This window comes from Amia ocellicauda, chromosome 1 (assembly GCF_036373705.1).
Source record: "Amia ocellicauda isolate fAmiCal2 chromosome 1, fAmiCal2.hap1, whole genome shotgun sequence".
NCBI lineage: Eukaryota > Metazoa > Chordata > Actinopteri > Amiiformes > Amiidae > Amia > Amia ocellicauda.
In genome coordinates this window covers 56,991,747-57,016,158 of record NC_089850.1, presented here as the reverse complement: position 1 = coordinate 57,016,158, position 24,412 = coordinate 56,991,747, and the positions used below count along the sequence as shown (strand labels likewise).

The following is a 24,412-nucleotide window of genomic DNA, read 5'->3' as shown; positions in this document are numbered from 1 at the left end:
TAAGACACTCCTCCCTGAGAAGTGATTTCTTTTCTCACTAGGAAGGAAATCTATACCTCCTTTTCCTTCTGTGCCTTACGGTGGCCTAGCAGCCAATGACTCTACGCTCCTGCGACTGTAGTCTCTCTTTACCTTTTCAGGATATCAGAATAGCAGTCTTGCGGCATGCAGACGTGCCCTGAGGATACAGTGGGCAGGCAATAATGCCCAAACTGTCAGCTCCATCCAGGGTAAAGTTGCACCTTTACCACTTGTAAGGTAAAAACATAGCTTGTGTCATTCATTCAAGTCAATCCCTAGTAAGAGAGCAGGGCTCCCCATAGGCATGTCAGAATGTAATGTAATCAACTGTACGCATCAGTACTGAAGCCCAGCGGAGCAGGGTTGGTTTAATCACCACCGATCAGAAGAGACTCTTATTTTGGCATCTCTTACATAAACCACATGTGACACTGGGATAAGCTTTAAGCCCGGACTGCTATGCTGCAGCAGAGCATCCACTCGGCACAGGAAGAGCCTCTGCATAACCTGTGAGCAAAGGCAGCCAGTACAGCGAGGACACAATGTCATTAGTTTCCTCCACCATACAAACCATTCCAGGTAAGGGCTTCTCTCTGGGGTTCTGCGTCAGTACTGCTTTGACGTCTAATAATCTGAGTGCTGTATTCTTCCTGACAGGTTGCAGGAGTAGCAGATACTGGGCTTTGGTCTACAGCTATCAGACATCTGATATTCCTCATACCTTTGCTAATATTAGTATTGAATGCTGTATTTCTGATCACTTAAACAGAGAATCCATAGAAGCCTAATGCTACAGGGTCTTATACATTATTTGAAAGGTCTGCAATGTTGTTTTTCCTCATGTGATTTGGAAATATACATCGCTGTTGTGCTACTGAAATATGTGTGAGTAACAGTAGTAAAGCAGAAGGGTGAGTGATGGAAGAGATGAGGTATTTTTTAGAATTTTGCAAAACATTGGTCTATGTTTGCATTTGAAAAATCAGCTCTTGCTTTTCAGACCTTTTGTTTTGGTAAGCACTACATTGCATTGGCAAGGAAATATTTAAAGCTGAGCAGGGTAGTGATCAAGAATGTTGCGTTGCCATGTGTTCATGTTTGTGTTGGGTGTGCCTGAGATGAACCGAGGATTTAGCAAAGCCAGGGTGTGCAAGTGGAACCAATAATTTCGACACAACCTGAGAGTCCAGGTGTTGAGTCTGGGAATTATGCAGCATCATCCGGGATACATTCTGATTGTGCTGAGCCTTTTGTCTGTATTTGTATTCGCTCAGCTGAATTATGGTGACCTCCTCAGTTCTTGCCCTCCTATTGTACTACATGCTTTCTTTGTTGTATTGGAAACTGACTGCACAATGAACAGTGAGATGGTGCCAGGATATACTGGATGCTGCCCAATTAAAGGGGAGATGGAAAACAGTCTTGATAATGACAACAGGTCTATAACGTAGCAATCTTCTGAACACCGAGTAAGAAATTGGAGCTGTTCTGAGTTTCCACAGGTGCCTCTTTTATAGATATAAAAAAATGGGATAGCATTGTTTGCTTAGATTTTAGATCTTGCTTCAATTGACCTTAGAGACAATAATCTCTATTTGTGCTGTCTGTTCTGCTACATCCCTAGGCCTCTGGGATCAGCTACTTTATAGTGGGAGGCAGGGAAATGCTAAATTAGGATGAAGGCATAGAAATAGGAAAATAAATAATATTGCTTCACAGTATCCTTTTCTGGCTCAAGCGCTCTATTCATGCTGGTACAGAGTCATGACAGTAGAGTCAGTGTAATGACTTATTTTAAGTCGCTGTGGCTGGATTAGAATTTCATGGCTTGTTTCATAGATATTGATTAACACTAGTCTAGGACTTCTCTGCCTAAAATTACAGTGGGTAGTCCATGAATAGTGCTAATTTGAGTCTACAAAACTAGCTCTTAAGAGTGTTTTGGTTATTATTATTATTATTATTATTATTATTATTATTATTATTATTATTATTATTATTATTTTTATTTCTTGGCAGATGCCCTCATCCAGGGCGACTTACAACTTAAGCGCAAAACAAAGTGCAAGAATACAGTTAAGTACAAGGCATCAAACATTACAAATTCAAATTTACATTATACAAAGCAATTCAAAGTATAATCAATTTTACAACTTCCAATTTACACAGGTAAGTACAGTAAGTGAGGTCATACATCCTGGAAAGTAAAAGCTAAGTGCAGGATAAAATGTTGTGAAGTGCTGTCTTACATGATATTAAAAGGACTATTATGATTAAATAAATGTCTAAATTAAAATAACACATCCTGCTTTAGATCTTTATTTTCTGTTGTAAAGATTTTTTCAAACAAACTGAAACAAATCATGACTACTGTAACCAGCTCTGCCACCGAAACTAAGTCTTATTTATTTACTCACATGGAAACCCAAAGTCTTTTTGTATATGGTTTACCTTTTTAGAGCCATACATACATACATACATACATACATACATACATATAAGAGGCATATAAACTGGGTTGGTTATGGATGGAAGATTGGGAGTTATTTCAGGTCCTTCTGAGATGCATCACCAGAGCACAGCCATTAGTTCAGCACCAAACCCTTTGCGTAAAGCAGAGTCTCTGATGCATGGTCCTGCGTTGAGCTGCATTTGGTTTGCTGCAGAGGTTTATGATGTATGTATGTATGCAGTTCTCATATACCTGGACATACTGCACTGATAAGCACTGCTTAGTTAGTTTTTATTTCACCTGAAGGCATGCATTGCACTCGTCTGCGCGAATGTGCAGAAACTGCGCCCTGCTGACCCGCGCGGACCCACGCACGCACGCATGTGACGCGGGGCTTGAAACACGATCTGCGCAGTAGATCCTGCCCTCCCGCCCCTCTTTGTGTATCGCAAATCGCGGATAAATGACCATTAAGTACATGCTTTAAATGCGCTTTCCATGTATGGTGCTTATTGACTTCATGGTATTTCCCCTGACCTCTGTCCCCAGTCCCTGCTGTAGCAACATTATATACGGTTATGTAATTCTGAACTGTCCTTCACAGTCGCGGTCTTGTAGCGCAGATGTCCGCAGTTCTGCGCAGATCTGCACAATCCCACCGCTCCCATTGGTGGAGCCGCGCAGAACTGCGGACAACTGCGCTGCACGTCCTATTGCCTGCGCTTGATCGCTGCTTCTGTACAGTCGCTTTCCCGAGCTGCCGCTGTCGACCATGTTTAAGCTGCTGAGAAGTAAGTGTTTCATTTTGATATGTAGTCAGACACCCTGTCAGCGATGCGATGCAACTCGAGCTGCACTCGTTCATTGTATGCACCTAACAGCACAGACTTGGTTATCAGTTTATATTTCGCCACGGTTTTATTTGCCAAATAAACTGGCTGTCAACTTTGCAACAGCCTAATGTACAGCGACAGAGATGTTGCCCAAGAAAGGCTAGTCGCGGTGCCTCTATAGTGAGATCCACGCGTGTTGTACTAGCATGCATTCAGTGTTTTAACAATGGACGTGAAATACTTGGCAAATCATAGCAAGTCTATGCATTGTAACATAGCTCTGTATGTGGTTGTACTTTGTGTTTATCCGAGGAAAGTGCTTTCCACTTGCAATTTGTACTTTCCCGAAGTGTGGTTAGCAGCCATGTTGCACCCTTTGATCACTACACCGAAGCGAGCAATAAACCACCTTGAGGTTATTGACACTGCAACCAGCCCAACAATGTTTCTGTAGACAAAGAAACGTTTTTCCTATAATATGCACCATATAACTCTGTTGAGGTCAGAGATATACCCCTAGTGGGGTGTGTTAACCAGTAGGGTTCGCTGTTGAAGCCAATGTTGGCACACAAATATATTACAAACACCAGGGAACCATTTATGACAAATAGTATTATTTATTCATAAATGTATAAAAACAGAGTGCTTCAGGTTAAAATAGGGTTATGGGGGAAAAGTCAAAGGCAGTCTCTGACCCTAACTAAAATAAAATTCCAGAGTACCCTACAAACCATAAATGGAAATTAACAGCCCACAACTGTAAACCAAAAAGAACTCCACAGCAATTCCAATAAATCACACAAAATCAACATAAATACACAATAACGCAATATAAAGAAACAGTGAAACCCCCTGAACACGAGACCCCCAACCCCACAGTTGTAAACAAAGCACCCTTTTAGGACTCTTAAAAATACTAATAATCACAACTAATTCCAAACAAGTAATAAATAACCCCTTTGTTTATATTCTAAAATTCAATAGTATAAATATAACAATTAATTAGATAAACACGTGAGTGCAATAGTCAGATCAGCAGCATATTAACCTACACCTACCACAGCATTGTAATATACTGTGTAGGTAGTGTATGTGCGTGTGTGTGTGTGTGAATAGGATCACAGAGTCACCTGTAGAACAGGTAAGAAAACTCTACTTCCCTATGTCTGTGTCTTCGCTGTCTGGCGCCGGCCACTGGGCAGCAACACAAATGAAGGTCCGTCTCAACATGCAGCCCGGCTTCAATTCACTTTTAGGGCTAGTTCTACACAACACTCTGCTTCACATGCTTGCCCCCTCTCTCGGTCTGTCTCCCCTTGATCTCTGATCTCCCCGACTTTTTAACCCATGCACTTTAAATTGTCGGCACCTGTGTTTGCACAAGAGTCGGAGCCTGCGTGCTGTCCCAATCAGTGCAACTGGATTCCCCACATTTACACGTGTATTAGAAAAGTCTGTAATGAGGGGTCATTATATACTAAGGTAAACAACAAAAACACCAATAATAATAATACATGACCAATCAGACACTTTAACCATCCCCCTGGACACAACCCTACATAGTAATAATAGTGTTTCCTATAGACATTTATTGAAGTGCTTTACAGTCGTCTGTTTGCCACAGTCAATGACTCCAGGCCTGTGCACTGATTTTTCCTCCCCTGTCTCTCCGTCCCGGCAGTTCTCAACAAGCTCTATCCGAGCTCCAGGAATGAGATCCAGCGGTACAGCACTGTGCGGGGGCTGGAGAGCGTGGAAGCCCTGGTGAGGACTGTCCCCGAGACCCCCGAGCCCATTGAGACTCGGGTGTGCGGACAGATCCCAGCCTGGGTCAATGGCAGCTTCCTGAGGAACGGCCCGGGCAAGTTCGAGTTCGGCAACGACAAGTAAGTGTGCGGGAAGCTCAAACTGAGGGCCTGTTTTCTCTCTCTTTGTCATCTTGTCTGTTTGCCTTTTTTGTCTTTCTTTCTTTGTACCTTTCATTCTCTATTGTTTTCTTGGTGACTCTGTGCAGAGAGACAGACAGGCATGTGTTGCTGTCGCTCCCTCCAGGTACAACCACTGGTTTGACGGGATGGCTCTGCTGCACCAGTTCAAGATCGAGGCGGGCGTGGTGAGCTACAGGAGCCGCTTCCTGCGCAGCGACTCGTACAACACCAACTGCGAGCACAACCGCATCATGGTGTCGGAGTTCGGCACGCTGGCCATGCCCGACCCCTGCAAGAACGTCTTTCAGAGATTCCTGTCCCGCTTCGAGATGCCCAGTAAGTCTAACACAGTACAGTAGAAACCACATGCTTGCCAGCACACATGACACAGATAGATAACACTGGAATTGTTGCAATTGACTTGGGTCAACGTGGTGGAGAGTCTCAGTGGTGAACGGTGTGGTTGTGTCTTTACTTGTCGTCACCAACGTTGGCTCCACACAACTTTGTGGGGGAAAAGGGATTCAGTGAGCTGTTTCTTTAGTATATATCGATTCTCAGATTGGAGCTTTATTGCTGGCTAGTACAATTGTCAGACCATCAGATTATTAAATAGATGCAAGCATTGGTTTTGTTCAGGACATGCTTGTACGCAGTGCAGACTCGGAACGTTATTAGCCATGTGTTCAGTGTGTGGGGGGTACATGGTGGCATGTAGGACAGGCCACACTGTTTCGTTGAAGAGATGTGGAGGGGTGTGGTGTTGTCATTAATAAGCCTGTTCCCTCTGCTGCTCTCCTCTGTCTCACCCAGAGGCCACGGACAACGCCAGTGTGAGCTTTGTCAAGTACAAGGGAGATTACTACGTCAGCACTGAGACCAACTTCATGCGCCGGGTGGACCCTGAAAGCCTGGACACCATGGACAAGGTACACAGGGCACGGGCACACACACAGACACACACACACACACACACACACACACACACACACACGGGCACAGGGGCTGTAGAGCAGTGTCATATGGGACACTGGCAGTAGGATATGTGGCGGATGAGATAATACACAGCAGGCAAACATGGACCAGAGTAGTCAAACTCACTTCACAGAAAGCCAACGCATCACTTGTCCCACATTATACCCCCAGAGTCCCTCAGTCTAGTTATTTTGATTGGATTGGAACCACGTAACACTGGCTTCAAGGCCACTGGATTGTTTCCACTTGAGCCAATTGCGAGGACTGTCCTGTGGAAGTCCATGAATTGCACCTAGACCATCCACCAATCAGATGTAAGCATCTCAGGGTGGAATTGTAAGCGTCATACTAACAGTGTCTTCACATTGGTCAATCCCAATAAATGGTTACCTTTAACATGCAAGTTTTGTATTTGGTTCCCCGATACCCAAAAGCTGTCAGAGACCTAATGTGTCCACAGATGACCTGACCCCCGCAGCAAGTGTGTCTTCCAAGTGATCAGCTCAAAAAGGAACTTTGCAGTGTTTAGTTTCAGTCGTAGTTATGTAAATTAATCCAACAGTTACTGTATAGGAGGGAAAACAAATATGCTTGCACGTTGGGAGAGAGACGCATTTCTCTGTTCCCCAGGTTGACTGGAGCAAGTTCATCGCTGTCAACGGAGCCACGGCGCACCCGCACTATGACCCCGACGGCACCACCTACAACATGGGCAACTCCTACGGCAAGCAGGGTGAGTCTGAGAGGCCGCGCTACGCCCGCACCAAACACACCACCCATGGCAGCGCCAGTCTCTGCCAAACAACTGTGTCTAATAGTGGTAAAGCTGCAGCCTGACAGGACTGCTTGAGGAAGACGTTTCAGGAAAAGAAATGCAAGGGAAGCTTGTCACACAAAACTGTGTGCACTTAGATACGGGATTTTCTCACCAGTACAGTATAATTGCAGTGTAGTAAGAAACCCCTGACTTGTAGCTGCTGAGCCTAATGGCATAAGCCTTTTAAATAGACAGTGTGTGCTGTGAGTCTAGTCTCTGGGCTTCTCAGATGTTTTTAATCTTTTTTTCTATTTATGGATCCCCTTCATATCGAATTGTTTATAAGCTTGAGGTTAGAAATGGGGTTTTCCAGTCAATTACGCCTTTTAAGCAATCACTTTTAAACATATATTTTCATATGTGAACTAACTACCTGGGCTAAGTGACCACAAACAAGCAAGTGTGGAAGAAACAAAATAAATAATCCTAGTTGTTCAAAATTGATCATAGTTTGTCAAGTTCCCATTACAAAATTAAATTGACCGTCATTTTCTAGTTTAAATTCCAGATTAAATACATTTTCAATGGATGGTATAAAAAAAATCTGCGCATCTCCCAAGAACGCTGTAGCTATTACTGTAACATAACTCACTGAAGCAACATGTTCAGTGAAGTGTCGCTAATCGCCCTGGAAGCCACGCTGGGCTCTGATCCGTCACAGAAACTGTACGCTATGGACACACGCCCACTGTCAGAGGGAACGTTTTTGTTTCTGGTTTCTGCCCAGAACAAAGTCGCAAACAATGGCCAGTGTTTTTTATTTTTTTAGCTGAGCCACCAAGAAATGAAAAGATCCTTTGTGCGTGAGGCTCCGGGGAGAGCGAACAGGTTCCTTTCACAGAGTGGGAGTTTGTTTTGAGCCACAAAATGTGGGTCAGGACATTTAATCTGATTGTAATCTTTCGGTTTCAATCTACTGCCGTGTAGCCTCTTCTCCAGTGAATGAGTGACGAGAGCTGGGCTCAGCGCAGTCACCATGAGGCAGAAGTAACTGAGAGGGCTGTTTGTTTTGAGACTGGTTATTCAACTCAAACTCCAATGATGTCATATCTGGGGGTAACAGTAAACCCGCATTATGGCATCCAACATTATCTTCTGAATCTGTGGTTCGAAATAGCCAGTGATTGTTCAATTCTTGTTTTACATTTCAAATTTCCAGAACATTATTATTAAGGGCTTATAGCCTCTTTTTCATATCGCTATGTAATCAGACCTTTATGTAATCACCCCAAAACGTCACATCACAACGTGTAAAAACTACACATGAATGTCGTAAGGCTTCCAAGATGGCTAGTCGGGACGGAGTCACATTTCACTTTAAATTACTCTGTAAAACACACAAACGTCTACGTAAACCCCCACGCTTCCAGCAGGCTGTTTGAGGTGCATGTTTGTGGTTGCAGGGTCGCTGTACAACATCATCCGGGTCCCCTCAGAGAAAGGGGCGGCGGGCGAGACCCTGGAGGGGGCGCAGGTGGTGTGCTCCATCCCAGCTGTGGACAAGATGAAGCCCTCCTATTACCACAGCTTTGGTGAGCCCAGAACATAAACCCATTCACCTTGTGAAAGAGAAGCTGTTCAGAAGGCATTTACTGGAGTGCAGGCCTCATCTTTGACCTTATGGAAGTGTACAGTAGTATGCCAGTGGGTATACTTCAGAAAGCAAAGTTAAATCATGGAAGTGCTGAGAGGTTCAGTATCACAAACCCATGATGTCAACCATAGATAAACTATGGCCAGGCAAAGCAGGAGAGCACAGGCAGGGAGGAGAGAGTGCTGCTGGGTGGAGGAGTGGGGTTGGTGACAGTCTGGGCTTGTGCTGTTTCAGCGATGTCGGAGAACTACGTGATATTCATCGAGCAGCCCATCAAGTTAGACCTGCTGAAGATCCTGACGGCCAAGGTCAGAGGGAAGGGGCTGAGCGAGGGTATTTGCTGGGAGCCCAAACAGGACACGGTGTTTCACGTCTGCAACAAACACACTGGACAGGTGAGCACACCACGGGCCCCGAACACTTGAGTTGATTGAATCAATCACTGAGTTCTTAGGGTCACATAAAATCAGTTCAAATTACCCACTATTTGTGACACAATGGGCCAGAGTTTCTTAAATTAGAAGTAGATCCAGTGCTTAATTTATATTTGATATTAAGATGTGTGCAAGATCTATGTTTGTTCAAAGAAAGACTGGCTTTAGCTTAATAGAAGTGCAGTAAAGGAGAAATTCTTTTAAAGATGTTATATATGAATATGATCGATTGAGGATGCTGGAAAACAAGTTGTGTGTAGTCTAGTGACCTTCTAGACTGTTGAACAATAGAAGATGCAAGACTTCTTGTTGAAAATGATGTATTGCATCCAAAAAGTCATTAAAAGTTCAGTTTGTTTAATCTGCAAAAGACATAACATAGGATCCAAGTGACGTAGGGTCGGTGAGCAGCTACAGTGGCAAAAGCCTCAGCTGCTGAGTGTTGGTATGTCCATATTGATCAGGTCAGTCTGGTCAGTGCCTGCTATGCGGCTCCACACAGCGCTGAGCAGAACAGAGGGAGACGTAGCTGCCTGGCCTACTAGAGAATTCCACTGTCGGCTCCTCTCTGACTCTCCATGTCTGGTCCACAGCTGAGCTCGGTGAAGTACCACGCCAAGCCCCTGTCCACCTTCCACCAGATCAACGCCTTCGAGCAGGACGGCTTCCTGGTGATGGACCTGTGCTGCTCAGACGACGGTGGACACCTGGGCAACTTCCTGATACAGAATCTGCGGAAGAGCGGGGAGGCGCTGGACGAGGTATATCCCGCACAGGGCTCTCTGTACCGGGGCCACGGTGGAATCTGACTCTTTAGGAAACTGTGAAAATCAAAACCTCTGGTTTTCATTGTGCACAGTTTTGTTATTTTTTCTGTTTTTCTTTTTACTTTTTAATGATGCTGCAACTGTTCAGTCTGAGACGTCCATCGGAGACCCCATTCTGTGGGAGAACAAAGCCAACAGTCTATTTAAATTTTTTAGAAGGTCAGACTCATTAGAGGATGCTCTTGTGTAAGACTTCAATCGTGTGGTTGTGTCATTGTGTGTGTGTGTATGGGTCTCTGTGCTCAGCCAGGCCTTTTCTTTCTGTTTCATTTCCAGATGTACAACTCTCTCTGCCGGGCCTTCCCTCGCCGCTTTGTGCTGCCACTCAGTGTGGGCCCTGACACACCGACCGCGCTCAACCTCAACACCCTGCCAGACAGCAGCGCCACGGCTGTCAAGACTGGGGAGGGCAAGGTGTGCTGGCAAGGGGAGAGGGGGCGGGGAACATTAGTGCACTGGCTTAATTCTTTGAAACCATCACTGGGGGCTCCTGGGTGACACGCCTGGTCAATGCATTTTGACAGAGTGCTGGGTTGTGTCTTAACTTGGTTGTTGTCTGTTCCTTAAAAGATAAATCAATAATTTCAATCGTGGTGTGACGGGGAGAGTCAGGGGGGCTCTGTGGCGAGAGAGTCCTGTCCTGACAAGGCCGGTGGTCGGCTGCTCTGTTTCTAGGTGTTCTGCACGCACGAGGACCTCCATAACAGTGACCTGGTGGACTATGGTGGCCTGGAGTTCCCCCAGATCAACTATGCCCACTACAACGCCCGCAAATATCGCTACTTCTACGGCTGCGGCTTCCGACACCTGCTGGGCGACTCCCTACTCAAGGTGGACATTGAAACCAAACAGCTAAAGGTCAGTGAGTCTGAAGTAACTTGGCCAGCTCTACTCCGGGGTTTATATGTGTAGTGTGCATGGCCTCTTCATCTCTACAAGCAGCCCAGCGGTGAACCGAAGTGACCAACAATTTGCAAATTCACTGCATGCAATCATTATTCACCACAAATGAAACAATACATATGGAGAGTCAGAACAACACATGTAGGGCAGGGCTCAAGTATCCCAAGCTCACTCTGGGTTGAGATAATGATTTGACAGATATTCGTACACAGTTTCAGCAGGTTTAGTGGACAACACCATATAAGGCAGCAGATTTGAACAGAGACAACGATACTTCTGATTTTGACCATCCTGAGCTTATGATGGAGTCATTCTGTGTCCCGGACAGATGCCAGCCTTGCAGATGCTACTGCGGATTTATAAGTTTAAGAATAGACGAGTAACCTGTCTGCTAACACAATGGACAGCTATCTGTTCTGGAGTAAATGAGTAATGCGGTCTGCGTGTATTGTGGGATTGTACTCTGTACAGCCTCTAAAACATCTAGTGACCAGGTCATAGCTGTCTTGGTGAAATTCACCTTACAGCAGACACTGTCAGTCTTTCCTATGGACAGTAATTATTAGCGATAAGCACAATTAAACCTATTTCTGATTATAGTCTTGAATTATAATTCTACACTGGAATGGGAACAGACCCGCGCTGCTCAGACACCCAGCTGACGAGTCGGTCTCTGTGTCTCTGCAGGTGTGGAAGCAGCCTGGCCTCTTCCCCTCTGAGCCTGTGTTCGTCCCGGCGCCGGGAGCCAGCGAGGAGGACGACGGCGTCATCTTATCTGTAGTGCTCACCCCCCGACAGGTGAGTGTCCCACAACACACACACCGGACTGAGTATTCACTGCACACATGTCACACTGCGCTCACTAGGGTGCAGCACAGCACCTGGGACAAGCCTTGGCTTTCCAGACTAGAGGGGCCTTGTAACCTTACCTTAAAAGGTAACCTTAGCTCAGTGAACTCAGTGCAAGTAACAGGACGTCGGTGTTCATATAAAGGAGTTCCACGAGGATAAACAACTCACAGAAACAAATATATCTCTGTTTCTTCTTGATTAAACAATTCCAGGATAAGAGCACCTTCCTGCTGGTTCTGGATGCCGTGTCCTTCGAGGAGCTGGGCCGGGCCGAGGTGCCTGTCAACATGCCCTATGGCTTCCATGGGTACTTCCACCCCAGTGCCAACACCCCCACGGACCTCAGTTGACGTCGTTGCCCCACCAGACAGAGAGACTGTGGGGGCCCCAAGATGCCAGAAGTGGGACAGAGCAGCGAGGGAGGGGACAAGGACACCCGAGAGATCCAGTTGAAGTTAAACCGCTCTGGCGCACCAACCATGAACATCCCCCTCCAAACCCCATCATTCTTCCATTTCCATTTCCATGTCCCGTCTGACTGCAGTGTGTTTGGCGGCACGCTGTTCGAAGGTGTGTAATCCCTCAGAGGCTTCCTTTCTTTTTCCGGTCTGAGCCGAGCTTTCGGATGGCTTTCCTGCAAACACGAATAAGACCCCAGTGCAGGAGAAGCCCAGAGATCTGTAGTCCCTATTGACCTGCAAAGCCAATGCCCACGTCCTCGGCAGAAAGGATCAAGTGATTAATTCGCCATTTACACTGGCTAAAAGGTGGTCAGATTATGCAGATTGCCAGTGTTAGACAGCCTTAAATCACTTCAGCTCAGGGTTAACCATCCTGTTTGAGAAGGTGCTCTCGAAGACACAATTCATTCAAAGACTTGACATTTTTTACATTTCACTTCCTGTTTTAATCTTTTAAATGCCTGTGTTTTATCAGTCTTTGTTGCTTTTGTTTCTGTTGCATTTCGCCTTATCGCTACAAAGGTGCCTCCACATTGTGTAGCGTACACTATATCACCTTGTAATTCATTTTTCTTAATGTTTTTTTTCTTTTGATTACAATGTTTTAAAGAAAATTAATATGTAGTACATAATCTTTTGTACTTGTTTTGTAAGATAAAATTCAATTTGTGATTTTTAAAAAATAATTTTAGTGCAAAATAATCTATACTTCTTTTCCTATTCTTCAATGGTGCTTTGTATGTCTTGTTAAAATTGTTGTACATATTAAATATCAGTTCTGCACACGTTGGATTTGTCTGTGTGGAGTCTACGCAGTGTGTTATTGATGGCAGCTTCAATGATAGAATATGTAGGATACTTACAGAGTGACTTAGATAATATTCAGTTATGGGCCGACACCTGGCAAATGAAATTCAATGTGGACAAGTGCAAGGTATTACATGCAGGTAACAAAAATGTCCACTATAATTACACTATGAGAGGAATAGAACTAGATGAAGTAACACATGAGAGAGACCTAGGAGTCTATGTGGACTCCTCACTTTCTCCATCCAAACAATGTGGGGAAGCAATAAAAAAGGCAAACAGGATGTTAGGGTATATTGTCAAAAGTGTAAAATTGAGAACAAGGGCAGTAATGTTCAGACTGTACAATGCACTAGTTAGAGCTCATCTGGATACTGTGAACAGTTCTGGGCTCCACACTTCAAGAAAGATATCGCTGCTCTAGAGGCAGCTCAGAGGAGAGCAACCAGACTTATTCCAGGTCTGAAGGGAATGTCCTACTGAGAGACTGAGGAACTGAACCTTTTCACCCTGGAACAGAGGAGACTACGTAGGGACTTGATTCAAGTCTTCAAAATCATGAAGGGCATCGACCACATCAAACCAGAGAAGCTTTTCCAGATCAGCAGGGACACACGCACCCGGGGACACAAATGGAAATTGGGCTTCAAGGCATTCGAGACAGAAAACAGGAGACACTTCTTTACACAGAGAGGCGTCACAATCTGAACAAACTCCCCAGCGATGTGGTTGAAGCTGAAAGTTTGGGAACATTTAAAAATAGTCTGGATAGGATCCTTGGATCACTTAGATATTAATAAACACCAAACAAGCACGATGGGTCGAATTGCCTCCTCTCGTTTGTAAACTTTCTTATGTTCTTATGTTCTTATGTTCTTACATTAAGCTATATTGTCAATGTTAATCGGATCATGATGCAGGGAGAAGCAACATGGTTATTTACGATGCGCTGGTAAACAAAATAAACTAGACCAAATTTTTGTGATGTAATTTGTTTTATATATTGTTTCAATTTGTCCCGGTTTCTACTTTTAAATATCTCTGGTGTAACTTGTACTATAATACTGTGTAAAACACCGTCAGAACCCCCGTTAATTCGGCTAACTGCGGGGATGAAGCAACCGTGTTGCTGAAATAAGTGTGAGTGACAGTAGAAAGGTGAGGGTTTTGGAGAGATTAGTTACTTTTCTGAATTTAGCAAAACATAATTTGAGTGGGGGTGGGGGGGGTGATGACATGTCAACAAAGAACAATACTGCTTCTGTGTTTGTGTTTTTGTAAACGCTACATTGCATTGGCAAGGTCATATTTAAAGCTGTGCAGGTAGATAGCAAGCATGTTATGTTGCCATTTCTTCTTGTTTATGTTGGGTGTGCCTGTGAGAGGAGCCTAGGATTTAGCAAAGTTGCACATTGAAATGAAACCAGCTCCCCCACTTCCTGCAGAGTGACCGATTTGTGTTTTTAGGTAAGAGACCTCCACCCCCATGGCCAACCAAACTGCCCATTGTTATGATGATGTTAACTAGCCAACTGTCTGATTGTTCCTAAAGAGGCATCTACGTGTATTTAATTCTTCCCTGCTGACCTATTGAAGGCTAAACTTCAGAGCATTAAGTCAACACATGCATACTCTTTGTCCTGTTAGGTGAGGTCCATCTGTATGGGATGAAACTAATTTTTAGACATAGTTAATTTGTGTGTACATAAAAGTATAGACTTGATTAAAAGCCTTTATTTCACAATGGTTTTATGTCCTGGATTAACTGAATGTTATGATGGCAACAGCCTCCTAATGTACAGCGAAGGTGTCAGTTACAGGAACGCAGATGAGATGTTGCCCAAGAAAGGCTTGTCACAATGCCTTCATAGTTGGATACATGCATGTCATACTCGCACGTATTCAGTCTTTAACATTGCAGTAGTTGGTTAATCATATGAAGTCTATGCCATGGAATAGATACGGTGCTTGCTTCTGTAGCTCCGGTTCTGATAAAGTGCTCTGTATGTTGAAAATATATGCAAGTGCTCCACAGTTGTCTCTTTGCCACAGTCAATGACTCCAGCACAGGTACTTTGGTGTGAGGCCTGTGGACTGGCTCGTCCTCCCGTCTCTCTGTCCTGGCAGTTCTCAACAAGCTCTGTCCGAGCTCCAGGAATGAGATCCAGCGGTACAGCACTGTGCGGGAGCTGGAGAGCGTGGAAGCCCTGGTGAGGACTGTCCCCGAGACCCCCGAGCCCATTGAGGCTCGGGTGCGTGGACAGATCCCAGCCTGGGTCAACGGCAGCTTCCTGAAGAACGGCCCGGGCAAGTTCGAGTTCGGCAACGACAAGTAAGTGTGCGGGAAGGTCAAACTGAGGGCCTGTTTTCTCTCTTGGGCACAGAGGGAGGAGAAGGTGGAGAAGAGTTTGCGAGGGTTATTGGCAGATGATTCAAAGAGTGATTGAAAGTAAGACTTCTTGGACGAAGTGAGTGAGGAGAAGGTAGACAGAATAGAGTGGTAGACGTCGAGGGCTGCAAGGAGTTAAGACCTCTTACATTTATTTCAGCATAATATAGATTGGATGTAGAGTGGAGAACGGAGGTGCTCCGGGGCAGAGCGACAGGCAGAACGAGAAGTGAAAGGGTAGAGAATCAAGGGTGAGGGAGGAGAAGGAGGTGGAAGTAGCACAGTCACCAGAGATGTTATGAAAGCCAGGGGGACTGGGCATGAGCGCCATCAAATCCAATCACATTTCCTTTGTCATTTCCTTGTGCTGCTATCGCTCCCTCCAGGTACAACCACTGGTTTGACGTGATGGCTCTGCTTCAAGATCGAGGCGGGCGTGGTGAGCTATAGGAGTCGCTTCCTGCGCAGCGACTCGTACAACACCAACAGCGAGCACGACCGCATCATGGTGTCAGAGTTCGGCACGCTGGCCATGCCCGACCCCTGCAAGAACGTCTTTCAGAGATTCCTGTCCCGCTTCGAGATGCCCAGTAAGTCGCACTGTGTATTTAGCTATTGTCACCAATGATGGCTCCATAGCTTTGTGAGGGAAAAGGGATTGTGAGACCCTCTTATCATAATGACCTCATTACCTTGGGTCTCCTCTAATCCGCTAGTTGGAGTAGTCAAAGCAAATACAAAAAGGAGACGGTTTCCTTTCCTTGATCACTGTTTACATGTTTGTCCGTATTTAATCAATTTTACAAAGGATGGAGAGATGGGGAGGGTGATGCTGTCATTAATAGCCTGTTATTATCAAAGCTTTATTGTTGGCTAGTACAGTTGTCAGACCATCAGATTATTAAATAGACGCAAGCATTGGTTTTGTTCAGGACATGCCTGTATGCAGTGCAGACTCAGAACGTTATTAGCCATGTGTTCAGTGTGTGGGGGGTACATGGTGGCATGTAGGACAGGCCATGTTGTTTGGATGGGGAGGGGTGTGGTGCCGTCATTAATAGCCTGTTCCCTCTGCTGCTCCCCTCTGTCTCACCCAGAGTCCACAGACAACGCCAATGTGAGCTTTGTCAAGTACAAGGGAGATTACTACGTCAGCAGTGAGAGCAACTTCATGCGCCGGGTGGATCCTGAAAGCCTCGAGACCAAGGAGAAGGTACACCGGGCACGGGCACAAGCACACACACGGGCAGAGGGATAGCCAGGACAGAGACAGTTGGCGAGTGAGATAATACACAGCGAGCATGGACCAGAGTAGTCCAACTCACTTCACAGAGTGCCAACATGTCACTTGTCCCATATTATACCCCCAGAGTCCCTCAGTCCAGTTAATGCGGTTTGATTGGAAGCCTGTAACGCTGGCTTCAGGGCCACTGGATTGTTTACACTCGAGCCAATTGCGAGGACTGTCCTGTGGAAGTCCATGACTTCCACCTAGACCATCCACCAATCAGACGTAAGCATCTCGTCAGTCCCAATAAATTATTACATTTCCCATGCAAGTTATGTATGTGGTTCCCCGATACCCAAAAGCTGTCAGACCTAATGTGTCCACAGACGAGCTGTCCTCGTAAAGAACCGACCCCCGCAGCAAGTGATCAGCCCAAAAGAACTTTTCAGTGTTTAGTTTGTTATAAATGAACCCTGCCATTACTGTACAGGAGGGGGGAAAAAATATATGCTTGCACATATTTGGCTGCTGTTGGGAGAGATGCATTTCTCTGTTCCCCAAGGTTGACTGGAGCAAGTTCATCGCTGTCAACAGGGCCACGGCGCACCCGCACTATGACCCCGACGGCACCACCTACAACATGGGCAACTCCTACGGCAAGCAGGGTGAGTCTAAGAGGCCGTGCTACGCCCACACCAAACACCCCAGCATGACACTGAAGGGCATTGCCGTGCTAGTTTCTGCCCAACAGTGTCTCACTCACCAAGAGGGTGAGGATAAGTGCTTTATTTGTTTTAACACCCAGTTTGTGTGCATTTGTGTACTGTCTATGGCACAAGATTTTTACATTTAATCATCAGATTAGTGATGGCAACAATTATGTTCTTCAGACCAAAAATTTATGAATTGATATCAATTGTTGACAATGGAATTGCTGATATCAAATGTATTGCTCATTTTTTATATCTGCAATTATATTTTTGACATCAACAATTGTATTTTTTATATCAAAAATAGAACTGTTGATATCACAAATGTAATGATTCAATATTAAAACTGTCAGCTATATCTGCCAATGTAGCACATATAAATTGCCTGTAAAGATGCTAACCCCCACGCTTCCAGCAGTCTTTTTGAGGTCCATGTTTGTGGTTGCAGGGTCGCTGTACAACATCATCCGGGTCCCCTTAGAGAAAGGGGCGGCGGGCGAGACCCTGGAGGGGGCGCAGGTGGTGTGCTCCATCCCAGCTGCGAACATGTTAAAGCCCTCCTATTACCACAGCTTTGGTGAGCCCAGAACATCAATCCATTACACACGTTGCGGTTGTGTTGCTTTTATGTGGCACTCTGGGTATCAATCCTGACATCCCAGTTCTGTTCCTAATTCCCTTTTCAATTCCGTTCCAATTCCAGTAGTGTTCCGAGTCCAGTTATGTCAACGGCTATACGAAACGGAATTTGGAAAAAATTCAAAGACATTTGGAACTGAAGAGAGTGGAATTGATCCCAACCTGATCCCTTATGCCACAAAATCGAAAGCATTGTCACAAGCCAAGAGAAGCTGTTCTGAATGCATTTAGTGTAGTCTTCATCCTTGACCTTCATGCTGTTGCAGCGATGTCAGAGAACTACGTGATATTCGTCGAACAGCCAATAATAATCGATGTGCTGAAGATCCTGACGGCCAAGGTCAGAGGGAAGGGGCTGAGCGACGGGATTTACTGGGAGCCCAAACAGGAAACTGTGTTTCACGTCTGCAACAAACACATTGAACAGTATTCAGGAGGAACAAAGTGGATTATGTCTGGGCCGCGGAGCAATGGACCTGCTCTTTGCCCTTTCACAGATATATTTGAGGGTGCATGGGAGTATGCTAATCCAGTCTACTTGTGTTTTGTGGACTTGGAGAAGGCATACGACCGTGTTCCCTGGGATGTCTTGTGGGAGGTGTTGAGGGAGTATGGGGTGCCAGGGCTGCTTATGTGTGCCATCTGGTCCTTTTATTCACAAAGTGAGAGAGCTTTGTCCGTATTCTCAGTTGCCCCATTTGTCTGTAATCTCTGACACGTACTTGAGTGTTTCGCTGCTGAGTGTGAAGCGGTTGAGATGAGAATCAGCACCTCCAAGTCTGTGGCTATGGTTCTCTCTCAGAAAAGAGTGGATTGCTCGCTCCAGGTTAGGGGGGAGCAGCTGCCTTTAGTGGAGGAGTTTAAGTATTGTGGGTGCCGTATCGGTCCGTGGTGGTGAAGCGGGAGCTGAGTCCTCGGACAAGGCTCGCGGTTTACATGTTAGTCTACCTCCCCATCCTCAGCTATGGTCGTTGGGTAATGAACGAAAGGACGAGATTGTGGGTGCAAGCGGTGGAAATTAGGTTTCTCTGCAGGGTTGTTGGACTCACCCTTTTGGATAGGGTGAGGAGCTTAGTAATCCAGGAGAGCCTCGGAGTAGAGTCGCTACTTCTCCGCATCGAGAGGAGCCGGTTGAGGTGGTCCGGGCATCTGGTAAGGATGCCCCCTGGGAGGCTGCCTGTGCAGCTCTACCGGGCACACCCCACTGGGCGGAGACCCCGAGGCCGACCCAGGACACGCTGGAGGGATTCTATCTCCCGGCTGGCCTGGTAATGCATGGGAATCCTCCAGGAGGAGCTGGAATCTCGCTGGGGAAAGGGAGGTCTGGTCTGCCCTGCTTAGTATGCTGTCACCGTGACCCTCACCAGGACAAGCGGTGTAGAAAATGGATGGATGAAAACAGAATTAACATGAAACCATTAACAATATAAAGAACATCATAAAAGTAAATATTCCCACTACACATATAATACAATCAATTCAAATTGCCCACTAGCTGTGACGTAATGGGAGTTTCCTAAATTGGGAAGGGATTTCCTAATGAGTAAACATGTTTCACCTCAGTCCCCCCATCATGAATGTGAGCTTTTAATAGATGCAGTTCTTAATTTGTGTTTTAAATCATCAGCAAGACTACCGTTTGGACTACACTAGAAAAAACTATGTAATGCAATGCACGTCAGAAATAAGTAGAACAAAGATTGTCCTTTCTGGAAGAAAACCAATACTGTCTTCTAATCTTGAGTAGGGAGATGCTAAAAGGTGTGCAAGAATGGTTTATTCCAAGAATGGCTGGCTTTAGCTTAATAGAAGTGCAGTAAAGGAGAAAGTATTTAACAGCTGTTATATATGAATTTGATCGATTGAGAAACCTAGTGGATGCGGGGGGAAAAAGTTGTGTGTAGTCGGGGACCTCCAACGCTGCTGAACCAAAGAAGATGCAAGAATTCTTATTGAAAATGATAGATTACATCCAATAAATCATTAAAAGCTTAGTGCTTTGTTTCTCCTTTTGCATCCCTTCTGAGCTACCTGCAAAAGACATAGCTTAAATAAGGATCCAAGTGATGTTGAATTCTGGGACTAGGCTATTAGCGTGCCTCCCCAGGGTCGGTGAGCAGCTGCAATGGCAAACATCACCGCCATTTCCTTCTGTGTTGAGCTCTGAACATTTTCCAGACGTCCCTCTTTCAGGCAGTACACTGGGTGACGCGAAAACATCCAGGAGGAAGTATTTGTGTGGAAGAAAACAGTGCAGCTAGTCTGAGCCCCTGGTGTCTGAGTGAAGTGCAGCAGAGGACTTTTATTGTGACAGTGAAGTGCTACTGTACAGGGGCAGCTCCCCATTGGCTAATCGGCTCACTGTTCCTCATCATGACTGGTGGCATAGTGAATAGGGCCCTGCGTGTGAAAAGGATCATCTGGGTGAAGAGAACAGAACCTGTTAGATTTCCCCTTGATTTCCCCAGTGGGATTTGCTCCTGTACACATGGAGCTGCAATTCCGTTCCTCCAGTTGTATTGACAGTTTAGACTTAGACAGTGTACACCACAACACCCTAGGCCCTGGAGTCATACATTTTCATAGTGCATCATATGCATGCTATGTCAGGGCGAGTCCACTCATTTTAATCCTTAAACGCTGCTGCCACTATCTTTGGTTAATGGGTGGTGGGCCTAACTGGAAACACTGTGCTGATCAGAGTGGTGGGAGACGTATCTGCCTGGTCTCCTGGAGAATTGCCCTGTCGGTTCCTGTGGCTCTGGGTTCCTCTGACTCTCCCGTCTGGTCCACAGCTGAGCTCGGTGAAGTACTACGCCCAGCCCCTGTCCACCTTCCACCAGATCAACACCTTTGAGCAGGACGACTTCCTGGTGATGGACCTGTGCTGCTGGGCAACTTCCTCATGCAGAATCTGCGGAGGACCGGGGAGGCGTTGGACGAGGTACATCCCACACAGGGCTCTCTGTACAGGGGCCACGGGGGGAATCTAAGCTTGTCCAGTTTTCATTGTACACAGTTGTATTCCTGTTATTTAAACTCCTTGCAGAGGAAGCGAAACTCGCATGATTGAGACTTGAGTCTCCACAGCACAGCAGGGCAGTTAATTCCAAGCAATAATAACTCCTCATCAAATCAGTCCTTAGGGGTGGGGGCAGGGGTGCTCTCATGAAAGACTTAAATATTGTGTGTGTGTTTGTGTGTGTTCAGCTGGATCTGTCTCTCGGTTTCACTGCCAGGTGTACAGCGCCTTTAGCTGGGCCTATCCTCGCCGCTTTGTGCTGCCACTCAGCGTGGGCCCTGACACAACGACTGCGCTCAACCAGACAGACAGACAGCAGCGCCACGGCTGTCAAGACTGGGGAGGGCAAGGTGAGCTGGCAAGGTGAGCTGGCAAGGGGAGAGGGGGCGGGGAACATTAGTGGCTTAATTCTTTAAAATGATCACTGGAGGCTCCTGAGCGACACGCCCAGTCAGTTCATCTTGACAGAGTGCTGGGTTGTGTCTTAACTTGGTTGTTGTCCGTTCCAAAACAATCGTTTCAATTGTGGAGTGATGGGGGGAGGGGGGGAAGTCAGGGGCTCTGGGGAGAGAGTGTCCTGTCCTGACAGGGCCGGTGGTTGGCTGCTCTGTTTCTAGGTGTTCTGCACCCACGAGGATCTCCACGGGAGTGACCTGTTGGACTACGGTGGCCTGGAGTTCCCCCAGATCAGCTACACCCACTGCAATGCCCGCAAGTATCGCTACTTCTACGGCTGCGGCTTTGGACATGTGCTGGGTGACTCCCTGCTCAAGATGGACATCCAAACCAAACGGCTAAAGGTCAGTGAGTCTGATGAACCACATGGGTGGTTTCTGCACTACAGACCGGCCGAGTGAAGTAACACGGCCAGCCCTAATCCGGGGTTAATGTGTGTAGTGTGCATGGCGTCTTCATTTCTATAAGCAAACTAGTGGTGAACTGAAGTGATTAACAATTTGCAAATTCCACATTAGGGAAGCTATGAGAGGGAGAGAGAAAAAAAATAATGGTGATTCCAGAATTGATAAGCGGGGGGGATATATACGAATTTTGAATCGAAACGGGAGTAGACCCGCGCTGCTCAGACACCCAGCTGAGTCGGTCTCTGCAGGTGTGGAAGCAGCCTGGCCTCTTCCCCTCTGAGCCTGTGTTCGTCCTGACACCGGGAGCGAGCGAGGAGGACGACGGCGTCATCTTATCTGTAGTGCTCACCCCCCCGACAGGTGAGCGTCCCACAACACACACCTGTCGGAATCTGCACAGCACAGTGACCGTTGTCTCTCTCCCACTGCACTCCCCGAGGTCTGATAAGCGTTTGCTTTCCAAACTTTAGACCAGCTTTGTCTACAGGGCTGCATCTACAGGTTTTATGATTTGTGTGATTTCAGCACCATCTCAACAGATAAGTCACACAATTTCTAAAATCATGGGTTTCATGGGTCTTTGTTATTGTGTATAAGGTAATACAAAAAAATAATGGTGGATGTCAACCTCCAGCATGTATGCTCTCTGTTCGTGTAGCCGATGTGGGTCGGAGCTCCCCGCCCAGGATTCAAACCGCGCACCATACCGCAGCGGCTCCAGCGCAGTACAGTGTTAAGCCCTCTACGCTAAAAGGCCGGGCCTCCCACCGTGGGAGGTTTAACACTGTACTACTTTTTACTGAGGGGTTACGTCACTTTGTAACATGCTCATTATGACACGAATGAGCCCCGTTACATTCGCCTCAGATAACAGAACAATTACTGAATGCATAGATTTCTTCCCCATGGCAAATATTACAAGACAACCAAATTAGTGATTTATGGTCTTATTCCTTGATAATAATCATAGATTCCATAGACAACATGAAGTGCTATTGTGCCCACGGCTGCAGGAAGAACAGTGAAGACAGTGTTATTATTTTCTGTTTAAGCTCTGTTTTAATTTTCTGTTTTTGATTAAGCTCAAGGGTAAAGTGTTTGTGCAAGTAATCCACAGTTTCTATGGAATGTATAATTACTATCAAAGACTAAGATCATTAAACACTAACACTGGGTTGTCTTGATAAATCTAGGGATTCCATAGTTTTTTAGCTGGCAGAGAAGTTATGACCGGACACATCCGGGTGAATTGAGAGAGCATGCATGTCAGAAGCTGACATCCACCATTATTTGGTACATTTTAAATTTTACATTCTTTAAAAGTTGCTTATATAATAGCATCGATCAAGAATAGTGGATTGTTTCACACTGTAGAGGCACACAAAGACGCATAAAACCGTGATTTTAGAAATGGCGAATTGAGTGAAATATAATAAAAAGGAATTTAGATCAGAGGGTGGAACAAACATTTTAAGTCTGGCCACCCTCTCTAAACCAAGAATGAGACTATTCACAAGTCACCCACCAGTGCAGTGCACAAAGTAGTAATTCATGTACATATTTTGTAAAACCTCTACCATGGCCAAAGTCAGAAATGCAGCCCCTGACTGTCCATGACTGACAAAACAATTATTCCTTTTTAAAAACTATCTAAGGGAAGCTGTGACAAAGCAGCTTGGGTGTGGCGTTCTGAAGCCAGAACGCTGTGGTTATAAGTGTAGAACTGGTTTGCAGGCTCATCAAAGTCATTAAGCCGGGATACGGCACGGTCTGCCTGTGGCTGCGTGAGTATCACAGGCTGAGTCCAAAGGATGAGCTCCACACCAATGCATAACTCGCAGAAACAAACATGTTTATTCTTGCAATCGTTGGATCCGATGATTGCATTAATTTATAAAACAATTCCTCAGCACAAAAATAGTCAGCCTTACCATGCTGCATCCACCTTCCTGAGCAAAGTGAAGACTCCCTCAGGCTTCGGAAACCCACACACCCTGACAGCAGTGGCCTCCCCGGGGGAAAAAAAATGTAGGACAGCTTACACATTCCTGCAGCGTGTTATTATTGTGTGCTTAATAAGCTGCACTCCAGCTTTTCTTCTCCAGGATAAGAGCACCTTCCTGCTGGTTCTGGATGGCAAGTCCTGCGAGGAGCTGGGCCGGGCCGAGGTGCCTGTCAACATGCCCTATGGCTTCCACGGGTACTTCCACCCCAGTGCCAATGCCACCACCAACCACAGTTGACATCGTTGCCCCACAAGACAGAGAGATTATGTGGCCCCAGCATGCCACAAGTGGGACAGAGCAGCGAGGGAGGGGATAAGGACATCTGAGATCCAGTTGAAGTTAAACCGCTCTGATGCATCAACCATGAATGTTTAAAAACCTCTCCCTCCAATCCCCAATCATTTGTTAATTTCCACTTCCATGCCCCGTCTGACTGCAGAGCCCTGGGACAGTGCGTTTGTTGATGTGCTGTTCGAAGGTGTTTAATCCCTCACAGCTTCCTTTCTTCCGATCTGCCTCAAGCTCTTGTCCGGCTTTCCTACAAACGCTAATAAGACCTCAGTGCAGGAGAAGCCCAGAGATCTGTAGTCCCTGTTGACCTGCAAAGCCATTGCCCACGTCCTCGGCAGAAAGGATCAAGTGATTCGTTAG

General features: G+C 46.0%; 1 protein-coding gene and 1 pseudogene across 2 annotated transcripts; both read left to right on the top strand.

Moving 5' to 3' along the window:
- The first annotated feature begins 486 nt into the window (after window positions 1-486).
- LOC136753940 (carotenoid-cleaving dioxygenase, mitochondrial) lies at window positions 487-12,883 on the top strand. 2 transcript variants are annotated; one of them, XM_066710321.1, is made up of 12 exons: window positions 487-600; window positions 4,988-5,192; window positions 5,359-5,570; window positions 6,048-6,163; window positions 6,840-6,942; window positions 8,430-8,558; window positions 8,855-9,015; window positions 9,648-9,815; window positions 10,158-10,295; window positions 10,557-10,739; window positions 11,472-11,582; window positions 11,849-12,883. In XM_066710321.1, the coding sequence occupies exons 1-12, from the start codon at window positions 564-566 to the stop codon at window positions 11,984-11,986; spliced, it is 1,701 nt and encodes a 566-aa protein (XP_066566418.1). In that variant the 5' UTR covers window positions 487-563; the 3' UTR covers window positions 11,987-12,883. The 2 variants fall into 2 exon arrangements, with proteins under 2 accessions (XP_066566418.1, XP_066566426.1); XM_066710329.1 differs by lacking the exon at window positions 487-600 and adding an exon at window positions 3,174-3,264.
- Window positions 12,029-24,003, top strand: LOC136759285 (carotenoid-cleaving dioxygenase, mitochondrial-like; annotated as a pseudogene).
- Window positions 24,004-24,412: the final 409 nt, after the last annotated feature.

Bases quoted from the DNA above. Each gene is read 5' to 3' on its own strand.
- LOC136753940 (XM_066710321.1), top strand. From the start codon at position 564: ATGTCATTAGTTTCCTCCACCATACAAACCATTCCAG. The intron at 5,193-5,358 runs GTAAGTGTGCGG...CGCTCCCTCCAG, and splicing joins TTCGAGTTCGGCAACGACAA to GTACAACCACTGGTTTGACG. The intron at 8,559-8,854 runs GTGAGCCCAGAA...GTGCTGTTTCAG, and splicing joins CTCCTATTACCACAGCTTTG to CGATGTCGGAGAACTACGTG.